Here is a 21,056-nt window from a genome sequence, read left to right as displayed (position 1 = left end):
AAGTGAAAAGAAGCAAATTTCAATGATACCCTCTAGGAGAAGCTCCACTATCCCCTTTCCAAGACCAACATTATGCTTTCCTAGAACAGAGAGAGAAAGAAAATTCCCAAACAACTCACCTTCTAAATGATAAATGTTCCAAGTAATTTTTATTTAGAATACAAGAGAGAGAGGTACAAATGTATTTACAGCTGTGTACATATACCATCAAATAATATATAATATCAAAGTTTTGTAAATAATGTTTTACATAAATATTTACAAAGGTAAAGTGACAATTGTTTTCTGGAAGTAAAACACAGTTTGCGAAAACTCTATACATCGTATACTTATAATTAATAATATTATAATAGTTTTTTTTATTTTATTTTATTTCACAAAACCCTTCTTATTGGGTTCATAACTGTGGCAGGACTCAAGGGGGCGCTCCGGACTGCATTCTGGGTGTGGTTTGGGGAAAGGAATTATTTCTCTCTGGTCTCCAGAGGGCAGTAGAGGTAAGACTTTAAATAGACCCTAGAGATCTGGATCTGCTGAAGGACCACTAGCCCTACTTTAGAGCTGGAGGAGGAACACCTTGGCAAGGTGGGAGGTGGCCTTGGCAAGGTGAGCTGAGTGTGTGAGGGGGCACTTCTAACTACCCCAGCTTACACACATCCTGGAAAAACGCTGTTGGTGACACCAGGCGACTTGCCTGATTCTCCATTTCCTGAGCGCATGATGGGGCAAATTTTCATCAACAGCCTGTTGCTCGGTTGCCACTTTGCATGTCCCCTGTCTGCCTGGGCAGAAGCTCAGATCTGTGTGCAATTTCAGAGGTCTTAACGTGCACAGTTTAGACATGGAAAAACCAGGGGTGTGGTTTTTGAACTAATACACTTGAGACTGGAAACTTACAAAAGCTCCTTCCCACCGGTGCTAGCTCTGGCACGGCAGACCAGCCAGGCGTGGGATGTGGTGGACCAGCTGAACTGGCATGGGGACCAGCTGGGGGTCTAGCATGGACTCCAAGCCTAACGGACATGGTCGCAAAAATGGGGCCTGGCCCCATGATTTTTGTCTGTACTTTGCTCCCACCAGCACTAACATCAGAACAGGGTTTTGTAAATATCCCCAGTGCAGACACAGCTTTGGGGCCAAAATTACCACTGGTGTAAACAGGCACAGCTGCATTGACTTCAACAGACTGGTGCCCGCTCCCACCGATGGTGAATCCGGCCTGCCAACTGCGCTAACCTCAATAGAGGGGAAAGCAATTTCTCATCTCTTCCTCCAACCGAATTAAACACGAAAGCCCTTGGAAAGTGTTTCACAAATCAGCATTTTGGCTCTTCCCCACCCTCCACTACTCCATATACCGGTGTCTTCACATTAGGGTTCATGTTATTTTTCATTCTCAGTGTATTTACGCTCCCAAATGCCTTTAAGCCACTCACTGCCTGATGCCAAACACCCGGGACAATGCAGCTTATCACACAGCCTCCTCTATGGTTGGAGCCCTGACACTCCCTGCCCCAGACTGATCAGCAAGGAGAAGATGCACTGAATGGATCACAGGGCTGGGCTCATGTCTTGCACTGGTAAGATAACACCCTAAGCCCCAAGGGAATGGCAATGCTTTAACAGAGGTGCCACTTTGTCAGCAAACTGTTTAATTAAGAAATAGGCCCTGCCCCGTCCTCTCTGCCTCCAGCCCCCCCACCCCTCCCTGAAGGGTTGATGCCAACAAATTCATCAGCGTGATCAATGCCAGTCTGCGACAGCTGGAAGTGGCTGCCCGGAACCCGGCATCTCGACAGTGGCTCACAGCACCATTGTCGGTATGTGATGTGCCAGGGAGGCAGGGTGGGGCCCGGGCAAGGCTGGGGAGTGAGACTGCAGGGAGGCATTGGGAGGTCGGTGCCTTGCGCTCTTCTGGTGGGCCCGGAGTCCAGCGAGCTGGGAGTAGGCACTTTGGCAGACCTGGCACTTGTAGGGGCGCTCCCCGGTGTGCAGGCGCACGTGGTTGCGGAGTGTGGAGGACTGGCTGAAGCGGCGGTTGCAGAAGCGGCAGACGAAGGGCTTGTCCAGGGTGTGGATGCGCATGTGAGAGCGCAGGTTGCTGCGGGAGTTGAAGCCGCGGTGGCAGATCACACACCGCATGCGGCCGGCCGTGCTGGCGCCCGTCTCCACCGTGTGGAAGTCCTCTGTAATATAGAACAACACAAGAAGTCAGCCACTGCCCTCTGCTCTGCAGCGGAAACAGGATCTCAGGGCCTGAGCAATTCATTCCCTTCCTTGTGCCTGTCAGGTGACTTCATGGCACTAGGCATCTCAAGGTTACGACACCTTCAATAAAGACAGAGGCACATTGGTGCGTGGTGACCAGTCAGGACAAGCTCAGTAGCAATGCCCCTGCAGCACATAATGAATCAATAACAAATAAGCATCATTTCTATAAGTTCTGTGCAACTCTGCTGCATCTGCCAGCTAAGGATCTCCAAGCACTTTGCAGGCATTGACCAATGAAACCTCCCAGCTCCCTGGGAGGTAGGTATCACTATTTCCGTTTTCTAGCCCAGGAAACTGAGCACAGTGCTTCTCAGTGACTCACTCAAGGTTGGAGTGAGTTGGGGATAAGAGCCGGGTGCCCTATGCCTGAATCACCAGCTTTTCTTCATGGGGTGGGGGGTTTCTGCTGTTTTCTGTCCTTTCCAGAACAGCTCATGCTGGAGTCATGCTGTGGAGTCATAATAGCATGCTGGGGCCGAGCTCTTTCGAAAATCTGGCTGGGTCACGATGGGGGCTGAGCGCTATTGGCAATCAGGCCCTGAGCTCTTCTGCAACCCCGAGCCCAGGCACATACAGACTGTGGGAAAAGCAGCCACCTCTGCAGAGACAAAGAGGCCGGGCGGGTGGGTGTGAGTGGGGCAAACCCCACCTCTTCTGCTCAGGCCCTGGGATCTGTACTGCAGTGCAGGCAGGAGCACCCTCTTTAAGGTCACGCTGAGGCAGCCGCACGGAGCAGGCTGCATGAGGCTCTCTCTCTCCTTTCCTTACTACAGTATTATGTTCTATGAACTGTTTCAGCCTCCCCACCCCCTTTGCATTCTGCAGCCTATTGGACCCGGAGATCTAAAATCCCCTGTTGCTGGCTCATTTGCTCGGGTCCCCTTCTCTGTCTATCCCAATGGGAAATGGCAGAACAAGTAGACAAGGAATCCCAGAGGAGTTAAGAGTCCCCTGCTATGGGATCTTGGGAGAAGAGGGGTTTGTATGGGGTTAATGCAGTGGCCCCCATACAGCTCAGGGAAATCAGTGACTCGACACTTAGCCTCTGCTAGTGTGGAGCACTGAGTCAGCACTTTCTCTGCCCCACTCACCATACAGGAAGCCTCCTCCGTGTGGGAGTGATGAATGAAGGGCTCTCTCACTACTGGATTTGGGCCACAGGCTATTCGGGATGATTGCCCTTAGGGACCCTGCAGGCAAAGCTGGCACAGCCCTGGGCAAGTCAGCATGGGGAGGCAATACTAGGACTCACTGATGTCTCTGGCAGAATTTCGGGGGGAGCCCCTTGGCCTTGATCCTTACGAGCTAAGCCGCCTTCGTTCCACAGTGGGGCTCAGAGGGATCCCAAGGAGAAAAGTACAGCACCTACCCTGTCCCCTCGGGCAGCTTTTGGGACCCCAGTGGTGTCAGCTCCACCAGAGCCCCCAGCAATTTTCTATTGCGGCAGCTAAAAGGCAACCCTGGGGAGAACAGCAGCGTAACAGAGACCCAGCGCGCTCAGACCCTCACCCTTACTGGCATTACAAAGGGCTCAGGCAACATCAACTTATTACTGGTCGTCTGCTGAGCGCAGGAGGAAATCAGTGCAAGTCTCCCAGTGGAGCGAAGCCGATTCCCACCAACTGGGGAGCTGGTCCAGGCTGTGCAAACAGCTGCGGAGAAACGGGCCCAGGATTTCCAAGGCCAGCCAGGTCAGGCCCTGCGGCAGGTGTCTCGAGCTGCAGGGGAGCAGTGGTTGGAACAGCTCAGAGCCGAGGGCTGGGCTCCGCCCAGCAGCACACCTGGCAGAGAACACTCGCAAGGCTTTATTCCTGGCCCCTCTTCGTCGAGGTCTGTCAGCACTGAGTCATGGGACACCAGTCAGTCCCTGCCGGGTGAGCAATGACAGGATCCAGGTGCTAGTGAAACCCTCCCCCCCTTCACTGTCCAGGGACAGCCAGGGGACAGCCAGCAGGGCTTATGTGCATAGAGTGCGGGCAGGGGGATGAACGCAGCCGTGCATTTGCGACAGTTACTGTCCTACCTAGCGCTACGTACCATGCTTGTTCTTCTTCTGCTCCTCCTCCAAGCCCGGCACGCCCGGGATCCCCAGGAAGGTGTTGTGGGAGTTCCCGTACCAGACCAGCAGCTCTTGGTCTGGGGGAATCATCTACAGGGAAAGAAAAAACAAACAGGGTGGGTGGGGGGTGAATAGATTTTTCTGCTTGTTGCCTCCATGATATCTGGAGCCAGAGTCTCATGGGGCAAAATTCATCTCTGGTGTAACTCAGGGGTTACAGCAGAGATAATCTGGCAGCTGGAATCTGGAGTGATCCCAAGCGGGACCCTGGAACTGAGAGGTAAAAGACAGGAATTATGACACATGATTAGAACTGCACATGGCATCCAGACACTCGCCATTTCCCTAGTTCCAATATCCCAAACCACGCTGGGCCTGGGCACACTAAAAGGCCTAGACTAGGCAGACACACAGCTCATAGACTGGACTATCCAGGACAGTGCTGCAGAGACTGGAAAACAGTCAGAGATTGATCATGACAAATAGACCTGACAGCTCCCTCTGGCTTCAGCGACAGGACAACAGTGGCATTATCTTAGAGGCCTCAACTGTGATCAGAGCCACTTTGTGCTAGGTGCTATATTTACATAGAATAAGAGACAGTCTCTGCCCCAAACAGCTTACAGTCTATATAGACAAGAAAGGCAAAGGGTGAGAGGGGAAACCGAGGCAGAGAGAGAGGAAGTGTTAATCCGATCCAGTGGTGCCCCGAAACATTTCAGCCCAAATTCTGTCCTGTGCTGAGATCTGCTCCTGTGGGAGAGGAGGGGAGGGGATCTGTGTGGGAGCCAGGTATGGCTCTGTGCTGTGCTGAGCCGAGGGGCTGCTCTATCTTACACCAGCTGAGATTTGGCAGAGCGCAACTCTTCTCTGCCCCCAGCAAGCCTCCTACTCCCACCAAAGGAGCCCGTTGGCAGGGGGAGGGAGGGGACACACATTTCCTGGTGCTTTTTAAGCAAAGATGTGGTTCAGACAGGAAGCGCAGATACAATAGCTAAGGGCTTGGGTTGCCCAGGGCACGGTTAGAGAAGAGCCTGACAGTTAAAAGGCTTGTACACCTCCTGGTAAGGGGCAGTGGTTTGGTGGGAAGATGGGTCTAAATCAGTGGTTCCCAATCTGCGGCCCAATCAGCATGGAGCTGCGGCCCATGTGACATCCTCAGGGCCATACAGGTAGTACTGGATGCAGCTCACAGAACACACATGCAATGCACAATGGTAAATAGATCGAGAACCACTGGTCTAAATTCCACTTAGAGTCTAAGCTCTTTGGGGCAGGGACAGGCTTCTTGTGCGGTGTTTGCACAGCACCTAATACAGTGGGGTCCTGAGCCGTGCCACTACAGTAATAATAATAAACAACACCACAGCAAGGGCTTTGATTCCCGCAGCACTTCAGTGCAGCGGGCGGGCGGAGTATTCTGCAGCAGCCATAAGGACATTTCAGAAGCAAGGTTTGAAAGCATCTCTCTTGCATTATTTATTGTGGTGCTGAAATCCATTTATTTTCCTTTGCCCTTCACTTTTTCAGTGTCTCAGGTTTGGGGGAGGACAGTGCATACCTGCATTGTAGAGATCAGGGGATTGCTGGGGCTTTTGGCACCTGGGAAATAGTTTGAAAATGGAGGGTGGGCAAACTAGCTACTGCTGAAATGACCCATCAAGAAATAGCTGGCTGGCATGTAGAGTGGCATCATTAGGTTTCAGAATCAACACCCAACTGAGAAGAACAAGGCAATTCTCACCAGTCAGAGCTACTATTTCAGGCGGTCAGACACTGCTACGCTAAATCACACCTACTTCGTGTTTTTATGATTTTCTATGCAAATCATGCGTTAGAGATTTAATTAAAATAATTATAATAATAAAAGCCCAGATTCTGGAGCACAGTTTTGCAGCCATAGAATCACCGAATACACAGGGTCCTGTTCATAATGGCCCAGATTCAGCAAAGCACTTAAATATGTGCCTAACTTTAAGCATATGAGGAATCATACCACAAACAATGGGAACTGACCTTAAATTAGCCACTTGGTTAATGATGAATAGTGGCCTATATAAGGGTTGAATAATATGAACTTGGAAATAGATTGTAGGTCTCACTTTCTGGCACGCATGCACTCATTTAACCATCTCATTGAAAACTTGTCCCTTTTAATAGAAGAGAATAAAGAGAAGAGAAGGGATGAAATTCCGTGTGCGCGCGCTGGATTGCGCGTACGCACCAGTGTGCGTGCGTGTGGATGAGGGCAGAAGTGTGCGTGTGCACAGAAAGGTGTGTGCACACATGCACCCAGGCAATCTGAATCACCCCCACAAATCTCACGGCTTTCAGACTGAAGGTTGAAACTCACTGCCTCAACTTCACCCCCCCCCGCACAGCTGCAGCTAGACACAGCCGAGGAAGAAGACGAAGAAGGAGGAGAAAGTGGGAAGAAAGAGCAGCAGGAGAAGAGGGAAACAAAAATCCAACAAGCAAATAAAAGCAATGAATTACAAAAATGCCCCCAATCAACCTGCCTCGGGGGGAGGAGGAAGGACAAAGACGCCTTGGGTCATTTGTGGAGCTGGTTTAACTGTGTGGGCGATGTTCAGACACTACAGCAATGGCGTTGTCATGAAAACATAGACAGATTGCACGACAACATCTGTGTGCTGGGAAAAGGAGACAGAAAGTGTGTCAAAGTGTGTGTACACCTGCAGAGAGAGTGCAAGGGTGGGGAGAGAGAAGAGAGACTGCGTGCGACATGCAGATGAGAAAGATGGAGTGTGTCTCTCTGTAACAAACTGGATTTTTCAGTATATCGGTTCTTTTTCTAGCATTGCATCCTACCTCTGCTGGATTCCCAAGAAACTGATGTCTTTTTTTAATGACATGTAATCCTCTATGAAAACATTGCTCTCCATGCCACTATTGCAAAGATTAGATCCACAGCTACAGCTCAGAAACTTGGTCTTTGGGGATTATGGGCCCGATCCTGCTGCCTTTATGAGATTAGCCCGGGGGTCTATTCATGAGGGTCAAATCTGCGGGATTGCACTCTTACTACCATCTCCAGAGAGTCACTCTGTTCTGAAATTAACCACCCAGCACCTCAGTCCTGGAATTCATTTTTCTTTTAAACCCACGTTTGGCTTTTGTGAAGTTTCAAGGGGGTGAATAGTGGTTGGAGGATAGCTCACTGTTTTGAGACACTTTATTTGTGCTCCTGTAACTCAGCAATAGCTTTGATTTAAAGGGTGTATATATATATTACGTTTGGTGAGTGAGTGGCACCTTCATTTGGTATTTCAAGGGGGGGAAAGCAGTCAAGATACCAAGGGTCATTCAGCTCCTATGCATGGACAGAGATGTTTGCAATAAACAACCTACATTTCTTAAATGAGCTTTGGTATGAGGGCAGAATGGATACAACTGCTGTCAAAGATATGGTGGATCCACCCTCCTCTGGCGGGTTCATCAAAGGGATTCTAATGATGTATCCAAGCAGATCAGAGTGGATGTGGCCCACTGGGGGAAAATCCACTTCTAATCCCCCCTCCCACAAATAGACACCTCAATAAATATTCACCCCAATGCAGGCTGAGCCATCATTCTTTGTGCCCACGCCCACCCCCCAACTCCTAATGATTTCAAACAGAGTAATAGGAGCCAGCTTCAAAGCGTGAGTACCTGTGGCAGTGGGCATGTGCATTGTGTGACTGGGTATGGGACTCTGGGGCGAGGAAGGAATGCAGAATCAGGACCTAGACCGAGCTATTAAAATCTAATCTCATACACTTCCAGGCCACGTATGATTTCTCTCACTCTCTCTTTCAGAACAAAATTCATAATTAACCCCATCTCCATCTGACACTGTTGAGTGGTCCTGTGTTATTTAATGCACTGGCTGCAGGAGCAGACCCAGGTACAACTACTGCTTAACATACCAGTAGCTGTCTGGATACCGGCATGTACTACAGCGTGGTGGGCTAGTAGGTTGAACTGTGACATTTATTTCCTTTGTCAATTGGAGTCACAAACTCTTGTAACTTAGGGATTTTTTTGTGATCTAGACGAACTGAAAAATAGTGTTCTGGTGTTTGTAGAATCATGGATTCAGACATATGAGCAGTACAAACTGCGTATTACTGAATGTCTGTATTAGGTATTATATACGCACATATATATGTATCTATCGTCATTCATACACACAGGTATACTAGCGCTCATATAAATGCAATAGATCTATATTTTTAAGAATTATGTCAGTATAATGCTATTATTCTATTTCATCATATAGTATAAAAAAACAAAGATAAAAAGCAGTTCAACTCCCTTTCCTGCAGCTCGTCCACAGGAATACGGAGTTTAGGATCAGCTATAAATAAAAATCTGAGCTGTTATTTTTCCATAAGGCAAAGAAACCCCACCCATGAGGAACGTTACATTATAACAACACTTCACACTCCTCTGTCCTGGATTTACACAGGTTAGCTGGGGATGGTTTCTAGCTTTGGGCAGTACCTTACGCTGCAGAAAGCTGGTTACAAATGCCCAAGTTGCCTGCCACAGAAAAGGAACAGTTTTCGCTCTTTCTGCACCAACCTATTTGACTTGACTGTTTCATTTATCTCCAGGGTAAACGGTGGGTCCGAATGCGCTGTCCCTATGCCGGCAGAACTCCTATCTGAAGTCAGTGGGAGTTGATCTGCCTATGGGGTACAGAATTGGGACCCAATGATTTTTCTTTTAAATCTCACATCGGGGGTGATCTGCAAGGTGCTGTGGACCTCGGTCACCATCCAACAAAGCATGTGGCTCATCTTGAAGTTTATGCAGGGCCCTAAAAATGTCAGTGGGACTAGACACATGCTTACAGCTAAGCACACTCACTTAAGCGCTCTGCTGGTTGGGGACCAAGACGCTCAGCACCATGCAGGCAGCCCCTTGCACGTTCCCTTCTGCTAGTGTGTTCAGGGTGCAATTGTTCTATCCTGGGTCCCTGGCGCTGGCTCTGTTGGACACACGTGGCGACTCAGCGAGCGTGTGCTCATATTCCTCTCCTGGCTAAGAGAGTCTCCAGAGCCACGTGAATCCAATCCTATTCCTGGGGCGTTTGTTATTCTAGACTCACTGCTGGAGTCGTGCCAGAGCCAATCCCGTCGTGATGGGAGGCTGGATTCAGTGAGGGACATTCCCACCCCTGCCCTCACCCAGGCAGCCGAATTGTAATACTGCCGAGACCCACATCGGGCTCTGCATCCAACATCCCTTTCATCCGAAATGCGGCTGCCTTGAACTACAGCTGCTTCCTGCTCGGCAGACAGGGCCCACTGACTGACCCAAGGTATCATCCCAGCGGGGTTTGAGGTGGGACCTTCCCCTCTGTGTGGGATGCTCCCTATATGCCCCCCTTCCTGGAGACTTTCCATAGGAGGCTCAGTACCTGCGGGGTCCTATTTAGTTTGTCTCTCTCTGCAGGGAGTTTGGGGTATGGCTTACAGAGGATTTTTTTAATATCGGGCGTGTGACTCATGTTGCCTTCAGCTCTGATATTGTTAGGTGCTCAGAGGCCTGTAGGTGCCTCTTGGAGATGGTTCCCTCCCATTAGCACTGTCTGGCTCTATCGCTCGGGCAGTCTGGTTGTGTGCTGCTGGTGAGGAGCTGTCCCATTTCAGTCCTGACCTCTCATGGGGAAAAGTTTTGTGATGAAAGATGAATAGCCCAAGCTCTGCCGTGCAGCCGGGAGCCAGTACCCCAGCTGGAGAGATCTGTGGCCCCAGAGCCACAGCTGGCGGGGAGGGATAGCTCAGTGGTTTGAGCATTGGCCTGCTAGGATTGTGAGTTCAATCCTTGAGGGGGCCACTTAGGGATCTGGGGATTGGTCCTGCTTTGAGCAGGGGGTTGTACTAGGTGACCTCCTGAGGCCCCTTTCACCCCTGATATTCTATGAAACATATATATTGTGGTAGTTCCTAGAAGCAGGATCAGGGCCCCTTGTGCTGGGTGCTGCACTAGCACTGATGAAAACATGATCCTTGCCTCAAAAGTCTTGTGACTGAACTCCACTAACCAGAGACGTGGGCTTGGCCAGTTCCATAATTTGCTGCTCTGGAAGCCTGATCCTGCACATCTTTATCATGCCAATTGAAGTCAATGGGCCTGATTCTCCTCTCTCTCACGCTGGTTTTACACAGAGCTCACTGGAGTCACTCCTGATTTATGTCATTATTACCAGGAGCAGCACCCAGTCCGTGGAATTCAATGAATCTTTTGGCTGGATCAAGACTTGCAGGATCAGGGATCGGGGTATTTAACTTGAATCCCCAGAAAACTTTAATTTTAACAATAACGTAACCTGTATGTTTTATGTTGAACCTACCTGATTCTCATTTGTCCCAGGCATAGACCTTGAAGCGGGGTCCATTAGAGGCAATGGCAGAATCCTTCTCCAATTAGAGGCAGTGTCAAAAGTCGCACTGACTTCAATGGGAGAAGGAGCAGACCCCTAAGGTTAACATCTCAGTCATCTGCACAGCTCCACAGCAGGAAGAAAGCCCAAGTCTTATTTCTTTTCTCTCTCTCCCCCGTTTCTCTCTCTCTCTCTGTCTCTCTCTCTCTCTCTCTCTCACACACACACACACTCATTTTTCCAGGCCCCCCCTTGCAAGCCCAGGCAATGGCGATTGCACCGAGACGCCCACCAAGCTCCATTCTCATGTGTGCGCGTGTCATTCTCCAGCACCGCCACATCGACCCCTGCTGCTCTCGAGAGGGTCTCAGTGCCAACATTTCGGCCTCCGCAAACCGCTAGCCTTTTCACTGCTGCCTGAATTAGGCCCCTGATGACAAAGTCCTGATGAACAAGGAGGGATGCGTGATACGGGAAATGCCAGTTCCCTGCTCCGCCTCCCCCACCACACACACACACACTTCTTCCCAGCCCCACTTACTTCAATGGCCTTGTAGAATATGCTGTTTCCTATCTGGATCACTTCCAAGTTCTGCTCCTGCTCGTTCCTGGCACACTTGATGTAGGTCATCCAGCTACGGTGGTCTTCTTGGCTGGCATCGATGAAGTAGCGGACAGTGCCATCTTCGTTGAAGACCTAGGGTGAGGAGCAAGGGGGTGATACATTAATAGCCTTGTGGTTGAATGCGCTGCCCAATCCTTTCCACCCTACACCCCCAGGGATGGCCCAGAGTCTTGTGGGACGCTGTGAGAAGTCAGTGGCCTGTAACCGCCCCCCCCACACACACACACAGAGCCTCAGTAGGTCAGAGATGCTCATCCCTGGGGCTATGTGGCAGGTCTGTAGCAGCTGGAGCGTGTATTATTTGTCATGATGGGAGGTAGGGGTCAGAAGGGTTTAATCAGCTAGAGGGTGGGGACCACACATAGGAGAGGGTGTTCGGAGTGTGTAGCTCATTTTTCCCGCTGGAGAGGACTTTGGAGGGCCGTAGGAAGGGTAAGCCATGGGCATGGACAGGAAGGGCCTGGCACAGGGCTGGCAGGTGCCTATGGCTGTTCCTTGAATAAAGAGTCTGATCTGACGTGGCAAATCCCACGTTCCTCTTGGGTGCAGTTCAGTGCAGGGGGCCAGGAATCAGTCCATAGGCAGGGGAGAGCATAGGCAGTGGGCCTGGCATTGGGTGCTGTCGAAGGCCCTGTCACTTCCCTGAACTGGCAGAGCGAGCCTGCCCTGGCACCGTCCTTGCCTGCGGTTCCATCGTCCACAGGCTCTCGCCCAGCCAAGAATGTCACCTGCCATCTTGGCCCCACTTCGAGACGTGTGGTTCCTTCCCCCTGTTCTAGGGACCCCTCTCAGCCAGGGCTTGAGAAGCACAATCAGGGGACTCTTGTCACATTTGGATTTCTTTGGTTTCCCTCCTAAGTCCGAGGGGAAACCAACCTAGCAAAGCGGGAGGCCCACCCTGAATCACTGAGGCCAGCGGGAGCTTTGCCTTCCATGTCAATGGACCCAAGACCAGGACCGACATTAAGAGGATCTAAGCTAAGGCACTCGCTTGCAGCGTATGGCTACCCGGGGGAAGATCTGTAAGTGAAGATCTGAATAAAGGGACAGACCTGTTTAAAAGCAGCAAGTCCCCAGGCAACAAATAGTTAAAACGCACCAAATCACAGCCTGGGGTGTTGTCTGCCTGGATAAAGGGACCCGATTCTGATCCCGCTCACACTGGTTTTACACCAGTGCAATCCCGCTGACCTCGATGGAGTCACTCCTGATTTACACCAGGCTCATTTGCACCAGGCCCCCAGGTCTGTTCAAAGGAATGAGTCCAGATTTCTGCTGCAGCAGCTTCTGGGCTCGGTCCCGCCGCCACGAGTAGCCCAGAGAGCCGCAAGGCCTGAAGTTTGCAGAACCAGCCCCTTAGGATGGGAGGATGCGTGGGGGCATTGCCAGGGGACGACATTATATGTCAGCTTCTTTTCTATTGTTCTTGGGTCCTGCAACACCCACGGCTGCCCCACACTCCTAGGACACCCAAGGGTGTAACAGCAGCAGCAAACCTGCGTGAGCAACACACAGATCGAAAGGGCTTTGTTCCTGGTTACACTGGAGATGGGCAAACTCCTTAGTGAGCCCCACTGATTATCTGGGAACAGGGACAGGATCCTCCCCGCTGTCTAGTGGGGCCTTGGCCTTCCCTTTCTCTGCAGGGCACAGAAAGAAGCCACCAGAGGAGGTTTGGTGCCAGGCCAGGAGGAGTTTTTGGAGCCTAACCCAGCTCCCAAGGAAGCTGATGGGAAAAACTCCATCCGCGTCACTGAGTCGGATCAGGCCCTTCCAGATGAGGGGCTAGGGAATGAAAAGGCCTCGCCCTCGCCCCTTACCGTAATTCTCCTAGCTACAGCCCCAACCCCCTGCTGTTTTCCATCAGCTGACTTGTACCTACAGAACTGTGGCCCGGGCTGAGCACCGAGGTCCTTGCTGTTCTCACGGGGGTTAGTTAAGCTGTTTTCTGTCGCGCCCTTGCCCCAGAGTTTTGTTAAATTAGGCTGGAGCTAAACCCCAGGGTCCCCAAACGTCTGTCCCGAAAGGCTGGAAACCTTGCGTCCATTCCGGGCAGGCCCCAGTTCATTCCCTCCAGCTGGCCTCGAGCACACACCCGCTGTCCCTGGGCGAGGCAATAACGACGCTGCGGATGAAACGCAGCAATCGGGAATCGGGTGCATTTTACCGCAGGGCCAGCAGCTGTTGGGATGGGGTTGCTGATGGCACCGTGTGGGGCAGGTTCTGGTCTCTCTGCCTGGCTTGGGGAGCGAAAAGTCGCGTAAAGCGAAGGAAATCCTTCTCCCCGCTGGGCCAGGGACTAACTCCGAGCAGGACGGGGAGGGAATTTATTTATTTTATCAAAGATTCTTTTCTCCTACGGAAATCCTGCGAAATTAACACACACACACCCACCCGTTGGGGATAAATCATGTACATTCAGTGGCATGTCTAGCTCCTTTAATGGGGCGATCCCAAAGCCCTTTAATTAGCCCCCACCATATTATCGTCATCCCCGGTTATACCGTGGGGAAACTGAGGCACGTGGAGGTTGCGGGGGGGGGGGTGACTCGCCACAGGTCGCAACGAGCAAAGGACGGGACCATGGAGTCCTCATTCCCTGCCCCGTGTTCTGGACCGCAAAGTCGGTCGTTAACTGCTCTGTGAAGCGAGATCTGCGTGTTCCCGCAAGTTGCGCGCATAGGCGCAAGTTGCGCGGGCAGGACGGGGGTTAGTTGATGACAGGGGCTCTCCCACGTGTGGCGGGGCTTTGCTCCGTGCACAGGAGGAGTCAGGCGGCCCATCCCTGAGCTCGTGCGCCCCCCCCCTCTTTACCTCCCACATGAGATTGTTGTTCTTGCACAGATCCACGTGCTCCGGCGAGATGACCCTGCCGGTGAAAGGGCCCATCTCGGTGCCGGCTTTGATCCAGGTCTTGGAGAAGATGCCCAGGCCTTCCCCGGGGATGGAGCTCTGGGCGATGATCACTTCCGAGGGCAGGACCAGGCTGGATAACTTCTGCACCTCTGCGGGAGGGAAGAGAGGAGAGGGGGTTGGAGGAGGGGAAGAATCGGGGCTCGCCTTTGCCCAGTCCCCGTCCCCGTAAGCGGCGCCCGGACACCAGGGACCGAATCCTAGCGCCGCGTTCCTTCCCGGGGAGAAAAGGCACCAAACTTCGGCGAAGTTGGGATGCGAGATGGTCTCCCCTGGGCGGCGATGGGGGGAGGTTTGTAGGGCAGAGGAATTCGCCCCCCCGCCTCTGGGCACCTCCGATGTGCTGCTTTGCAAATTCTAACCAAACTCCGCAGCCTCACCCGCCCCCCCCCCCCCAGCAAACCCGCGCTAAGAAATGCCCCATTCGCACCCTACAAGGTCCCACGAGCTTCCCCTCTACGGCACTGAGAAGGTACCTGGGAAAAAACCCCAGCGCTGGGAGCGCGCCGGGGCTGAGAAAGGGGGTTAAATGGTGTCCCTTCCAGCCCATCCAGCAATTTGTCACGCGGTTAAAGTGAGCCGCATTCATGAAACCCAACTAGAAAGCAATTGCTAATTCTAAATTCATTAGCCCTTTAAGAATGCTGTAGCGATCCATCGCGCCTGAATGGCGCGGGGGCTTGTTTAAAAGGGCCCAGGAATTCCTCGGACAAAACGGGGCGATTCGCTGCTTGAAATAACGTGAATGAAAAGGGAATTAGGCTTCACGGTAAATTAAGAGAGGAACAGAAACCCTAGAGGGGGAAAAAGGGAGCCGGGGCGCCCCATAGATGCCAAAGCGAGAGAAAGTAGATTGTCCCCGGGTTGATGAATGAGGAATAAGAACTTGAGACATCGGAAAGAAAAGAAACGTCCCCCCCTGCCCCGCCCCGGCTCCCTTTTTAAGGTCTTGGTTTAAGTGGGAACTTTCTCAGGTCAAGCCCAAGTTAACTAAATGAATTAAACCCCCTCTTCTTTCGCAGTCAACTGCTATTACACGCCTAATAAGACCTTAAATGCCAGGGGCTTAAAGCTTCAATGGGCTGAGGAGAAACGCTGAGCCAAGTGGGGAAATGATGGGAGGCAGGAGTGGGAAAGTCAACACGGGGGGGGGGGGGGCTTGGGAAAGAGAATTGAACATGCGAAGCCCCTCGGAGGTGGCAGCCCCCGGGCTCCACGGAGCCATGGCCTGGCCTTCTCCTTTGCAGGCCAGGGGAGGGTTGTTCTCCCGAGCCCCCGGGCACAGGGGGGTTTCAGCCGAGGGGAGCGAGGCCGAGAGGCAGCCGACAAGCCGGCTGGCGGGGTACCCCGCGCCCTGGAGGGCGGCTCTACCCAGACTGGATGCGGTGCCAGTCCCGGGCCAGCGCCTTCTTCCTTCCCCCAGGACCAGCTGGGGGGGGGGCAGTTTTTAGGGCCTGGCCCCCGAAGCAGCCAGGAGACGGAGCTACTCACCCCCCGAGAAGGACTGCGCCAGCACCTCCGCCGTGAAGGCCGTTTTGGGGTTACTGTGGCCGCTCTTCTCCTCGAAGAGCTGCTCGCCCAGCACGTTCCTCCAGCGGCCGTAGAGGAAGCTGTGGAGGATGTCCGACGTGATCACCTCGGCCAGGGACAGCCCCTGCTGCTTCAGCCCCGTCTTGAGAACCAGCGCTTCCGCGGGGAGCACGGAGCCCATCATAGAAACCCGGCGGCGGGGAGAGCGAGCGAGGGAGACGGGCCGGGGGGTCACCGGGCAGCCGGGCGCAGAGGGCGGCCGGGGGAGCCAGGCGCAGAGCGCTGCTCAGCCTGGGGCGAGGGGCTCTTGACAGATTCCTCTTGGCAAACGCTCCCAGCCGGCTATATATGAGCGGCAGTGACCCTCCTAATTGGTTATTAATGACCCCCCGACGTTGTAAGATAGACTTGTTCCACCAGACTGAGCCAAACCTTCAGAGACCCCCCCTCCTTCCCCCTGGGGGGGAAAGGGGGGGAGACAGAGGGAGAGACAGACAGAGAGAGGCAGCCTCGCACATCCCACCAATAGCCCATCAGTGGAGAGAGAGCGAGAAAGCGTCTCTTCTGGACACCTGCTCTAGCAACATCCAGCCCTTCCCAGCCGGCCGGGGGGAGGGAAGGGGAGAAGGAAACGAACTAAATAAAATAATAATAATTAATAACCCCCTTATTGCGGGCTGGCAGAGGGGCAGCGGCGGTGCTGCAGAAATAGGGGCATTCAGCTAATCGGGGGGGGGGCAAAGGTGCATTGGGCTCCTGGCTTTCAAGTGAATTCGTCTGGATTAAAAGACGGGCGCTTTGCGCCCTGGCCGGGGGGAGAGCGGGCCAACGGGTTTCACTCCGGTTCGCGTTTGCACCAACACACCCCACAGAGCACTTCTCCCCCCTGCCTCGGCCGAGCAGTGAGAGACCCCCCCTCCCCTTGCCTGGCCAGCACCCGCGGCTCCGCAGGCAGGACAGAGCCTCGCCGCGGAAACTTATTCGGGGTGAAACCGTCCGGAGGGTTTGGAAAAATCAAATCTCCTCCCGTCTCTCCCGCGCCTGGCCGGGTACAATCAGGGGGCCCTCGGATCACTCGGGGCCGGGCGGAGAAGTCAGCGGGAGAAACGGATCCGATTGAGCAGGAGCTGGTCGGGCTCTGCCGATCTCTGGGGGGGTTGTTCCCCCAAGACTGGCCGGGGCTCGACCGCCGTTAAAACAACCTGAGCTCGCCCACAGGGCTGGGCGGCTCTGGGTCCCCCGCACCGACCCCCGGCTCCTTCCCCTGGTGCGTTCAAACCGGCTTCGCCCTCGAGTCGCAATTTCGCCCTAAGAAACCCGAATCTGGCATTTTAAAACGACCCGGGGGTGGGGGTGGGGGGTGAACGCATCTTTTCTCAGCCAGGGTCTCCTCGGCTCGGGCTCGAATGCTTAAATCCAGGCTCGTGGTTTCAACATTACCTTGCAAAGACGATTTTAAACGGCTGGTTGGAAGGGTGGGGTGGGGGGTTTAGATCATATCAGGGGACAAGGGAAATGTTCCCCTTCCGATTCCCCTCTTTTCGGGGGAAAGGCTGCAAGCCCCTGCAAAGCTTTGTTGCTAAACGCCGCGTTTCTGTGTAGATCGAAGGCGCAGAGATTTTTGACTCGCAGTAGTTCGGATTCGGGGCTTTAAAAACACCGACGCCTTCGAGAAACGAGCTTTTTGCGTTGGAAAACGACTAAATCCCCCCGAAGCTTCTATGACTCGAGCCAGTGAGAAAAAACCCACCTCCAGCGATTTGTTTGCAGGCAGCCCCCCAAAAGCCTTTTGAAGCTACGAGAAAATTCGTTAAATCTTATTAAGAACCGCAGAAGAGGCTTTGCGCTGTGGCTGGGTTTTACATTTTAATTCGGAGCGCGAGAAGGCAAAAAGAGTGTAAAAGGTAAACGGCCGTTTATACGGCTCCTGATTGTGGGGCGATTAAAGCTACCCCCCCCCAAGCTGTTGCCTAAACTCCGGGGAAAGGGGCCAGGTATCCGCTCACCTATCGCTTTCCTCTGGCCAGTCCTTAGATTTATACTTTCTACGCTTCGATTTCCACGTTGGAGGGGACCCCCGAGGAGAACCGAAAGGGACTTTTCTTTCAGCGGGGATGTCACAGGTTGGGCTAAAGGCAACGAGGAGCGGCCGGCAGAGATTCGGAGCGCTCGGGGCTCGTCAGTCTCCGCCGGTCCTAAGGAAAGTTTGCAAACAAGTGTCGGCCAAAGGGAGACGCTGGCGGTGAATGAGAGAGAGCGGAGCCGGCGCCGCTCGCTTTGGAAATCGCTCCATTTCTCTGCCCGTTCGTTCTGCGCTGCGGTGTTTAACTGAATCGAATCTGCTCCTGGCTAATCCTCCCCCCAGCAGAAGACAACAGAAAAAGTCATTTGGCGGCGGAGGGGGACTCGCCCTGGCTTCAGGACTGTATTGAGCCCCCGTCAGGGAACGTGTAGGGAGAAGCTGGGACAGAAACGTGCTGAACCGGGTCACTAATAACAAGACAACGAGGTCGAGCAGGAGCAGCACTTCTCCCCTGGGTTTCTCCTGCTCGAACCGGGGGTAACAAGCCCGCAGTCCCCCGGCACCCTCGCCGGGCTCCTGGGCTGGCAGATGGCAGAGATCAGATCGGTTTTAGAGCCAGAACCGCGCGCCACCGAGGGATCCTTTGCCACAATACATCCGATGTGAAACTGGTTTGTGCCTGTCCGACTCCTGCAGTCCTCACTCAGGCACAAGTCCCATTTGGCAAAGGCTGCTGGGTGGGCAGCTCTGGGTCTGCCGTCCAGACTGTAAATTCTGCGGGGCAGGGAGCTGTCCTCGCAGGTGGCCATAAAGCATCTAACCCAGTTTGGGGGTGGGAGGGGGGTTGTATCAAATAAGAAGCAGGCCCGTGTTGTTGGAGCCAATGTACCTAAGGTGGGAAGGAACCGGAGACTGAGCCGTGCCCATTGCCCAAGGCTGCCAGTTTACAGCAGTGGGCGCTGGACTGGGCCCACAAAGGTTAGTGAAAGGTCTGCCAGGTAGCCCGGAAGTTCCACAGGTTGCATCCAATGCAGCAAAACCCACACTAGCTTCAAATTCGCTTTGAACTAAACCCTGGGGAAATCCCTTGCGATGAAATGGCCCAGGGAGTTGCCAACAATAAAGGTCGGATATGAAAAGGCCTCTGGCTTGTCCCTGCCGCACCTGGGTCTCTGGGTCTGGCCCAGCTTCTCCTGTTGCATTTCTCAGGCAAAGGGGGTGAAATCAGAATAGATTCCCCATGCCCTGAGAACCACCCGCCCCCAAGCACCCTCTGCCCCACCAGTCACATTACAACCATGCAGTGGTCACCTGCATTTTGGCCAGTGCACCAAGACTGGGAAGAGGGGATCATGAACAGTCATTTCTTGGGACCTGCTGGGCCTCAGTCCTCCAGGCTTGGAAATGGAGGTGCTAACTCTGTGTCCAATCCTGGCTCGGCAGGGAGATGGGGGCAGAAGGAAATTGTCTGGATCTGGATGGGGAGGAAACCCCTGGGACCAGCCCAAACTTTTGGATTCTTGCCGGGCAGGGGGCCCTTCAGCTGTTGGATCCAAATGACAATGATCTGCCCCGGTGTCAATGAGGACACGAGCGGTGGGCAAGGAAGAATCAGGCCCCAGGGAGCTCAGAGCCTACAGGGCCCAGTTGTGCAAACCGGTTGCCAGGGAAGCAGTCCTATAGCCTGTAGCAAAGACTACTCAGGTGAGTGGTCACAGTTTTGGGCCCACAGAACAACAGGGCTTGAACAAGCCCAGAGGGAGGCTGCAGCGCCCTGGGAGGACAGGACACCGACTATAGGTTCAGACAGTATCTGAAGGGAGAAAAAGGTCCCCTCCCAACCAAAGGTGGGGGCTCAGCAGTCAGTAATTCTGGGTTTGAGCCGTGGGCTAGATTCTTCCCCCAGGTCCTATGGTCTGTATTTGCTATTCTGCGCTTAGTGCATTTGCAGAACTTCAGTGAGAGGTGGCCACGTGTAGAGAGAGCGAATCACTGGGATCAGGATCTGTCATGCAGATGGGAGAGAAGAATCTTGCCCCTATCTTGGTGGCTTGAAGCTATTGCAATGCAAGAGATACATTAACTGCCACCCACTGGAACCCTTCTGAATGCTAAGAAATCTATCCCACATCGCCCCATTGTCAGGCAGCCCCTCTGCCCCCCCTCCTTCATTTCAGGATCCTGTTCACGATTGTCCTTATCCAAGGCACACTGGAGTTAATGGAAAGACCCCCCACTAATTTCAGTGGACTTTGGATCCGGCCCCCAAACCCACACATGGACTTTTCAAGATTTCTCTCTGTCCCCTCCCATCCCCACTCCTGCTACACCAACTTCCTCTCTGCCTTTGCACACCACTTCCACTGTTGGTGCAAGAGCCTTCTCCTCTGCAACCCACTCTGATTGGAACAGCCTCTCTCCATCTCATGTTCTCTGTTTCTTTTCCAAACTCCGATGCAAACCATTTCCCCCCTTGCCCAAGCCTTTGAGTCTCTCTGACTGTCATCTGTGATGTAATCCTGCAATTGTATTATTTACATCAACCCTGTAAAGAATTTTGGTGAATGAGTTTTGTGACAACAAAAGGAAATTGCCCAGTCATGCTAATACATTCAGGGTATACAGAAGCACAGATCTTTAGATGCCTTATATGATTTCATGGCAAGTAGATTATACTTTCCTAAAAACAAAATTAAAACAAAAACAGCTGTACAAAAAATTCTGTCCAGCAGAGCAACAGAATTTCTGGGTTGTGGATCCAGGAGCACTTAGCCTGCATCATGTAACATACACATCAGGTGTGGGGCTTTACACATGCCTTTATTGCCTTCCCACCTGCAAAGAAGCGGGTCCCTTTTACTGGTTCTTTTCCGGAGCTGTACATGGCCCAAATTACTCGATGACAAAACATGCCTCTTAAAACCATGAGGCCACACAGCCCTTCAGGTTATTGTTCAAATCCAGCCCTGCCGACTCAGCCTGCGAGATAGCTGGACACCGCATGCCCCGCGTGGGGGTGGAAAAACAGCACTAATAACCCCAATCAGACACACACCAATGCAAGTTTGCAGCGTACCAGCGGCCAGGTCCACGTTTAAATACACTCTCCCTCATTGCACAGGAGGGGCGGGAAAAAAAACAAACAAACATCTACCTTTTGTGAGTGGTTAAAATTAGCCCCAGCTGCGTTCCAAAGAGCCTTCCCTGTGCGAGGGTTTGGGGTGGGGGTTTGTTTCCCCTA

General features: G+C 52.9%; 1 protein-coding gene across 1 annotated transcript; it reads right to left on the bottom strand.

Moving 5' to 3' along the window:
* Nucleotides 1-368: 368 nt before the first annotated feature.
* On the bottom strand, nt 369-16,001 carry PRDM12 (PR/SET domain 12). The gene is made up of 5 exons (XM_039506797.1): nt 15,754-16,001; nt 14,164-14,354; nt 11,266-11,421; nt 4,309-4,420; nt 369-2,186 (listed from the first exon to the last, which is right to left on the bottom strand). Exons 1-5 carry the CDS (start codon nt 15,974-15,976, stop codon nt 1,804-1,806), a joined length of 1,065 nt encoding a protein of 354 aa, XP_039362731.1. The 5' UTR covers nt 15,977-16,001; the 3' UTR covers nt 369-1,803.
* Nucleotides 16,002-21,056: the final 5,055 nt, after the last annotated feature.

Source organism: Mauremys reevesii, linkage group 19, assembly GCF_016161935.1.
Source record: "Mauremys reevesii isolate NIE-2019 linkage group 19, ASM1616193v1, whole genome shotgun sequence".
Lineage (NCBI taxonomy): Eukaryota > Metazoa > Chordata > Testudines > Geoemydidae > Mauremys > Mauremys reevesii.
The sequence above is the reverse complement of the archived record's forward strand: the minus strand, read 5'-3'. Positions and strand labels throughout refer to the sequence as shown.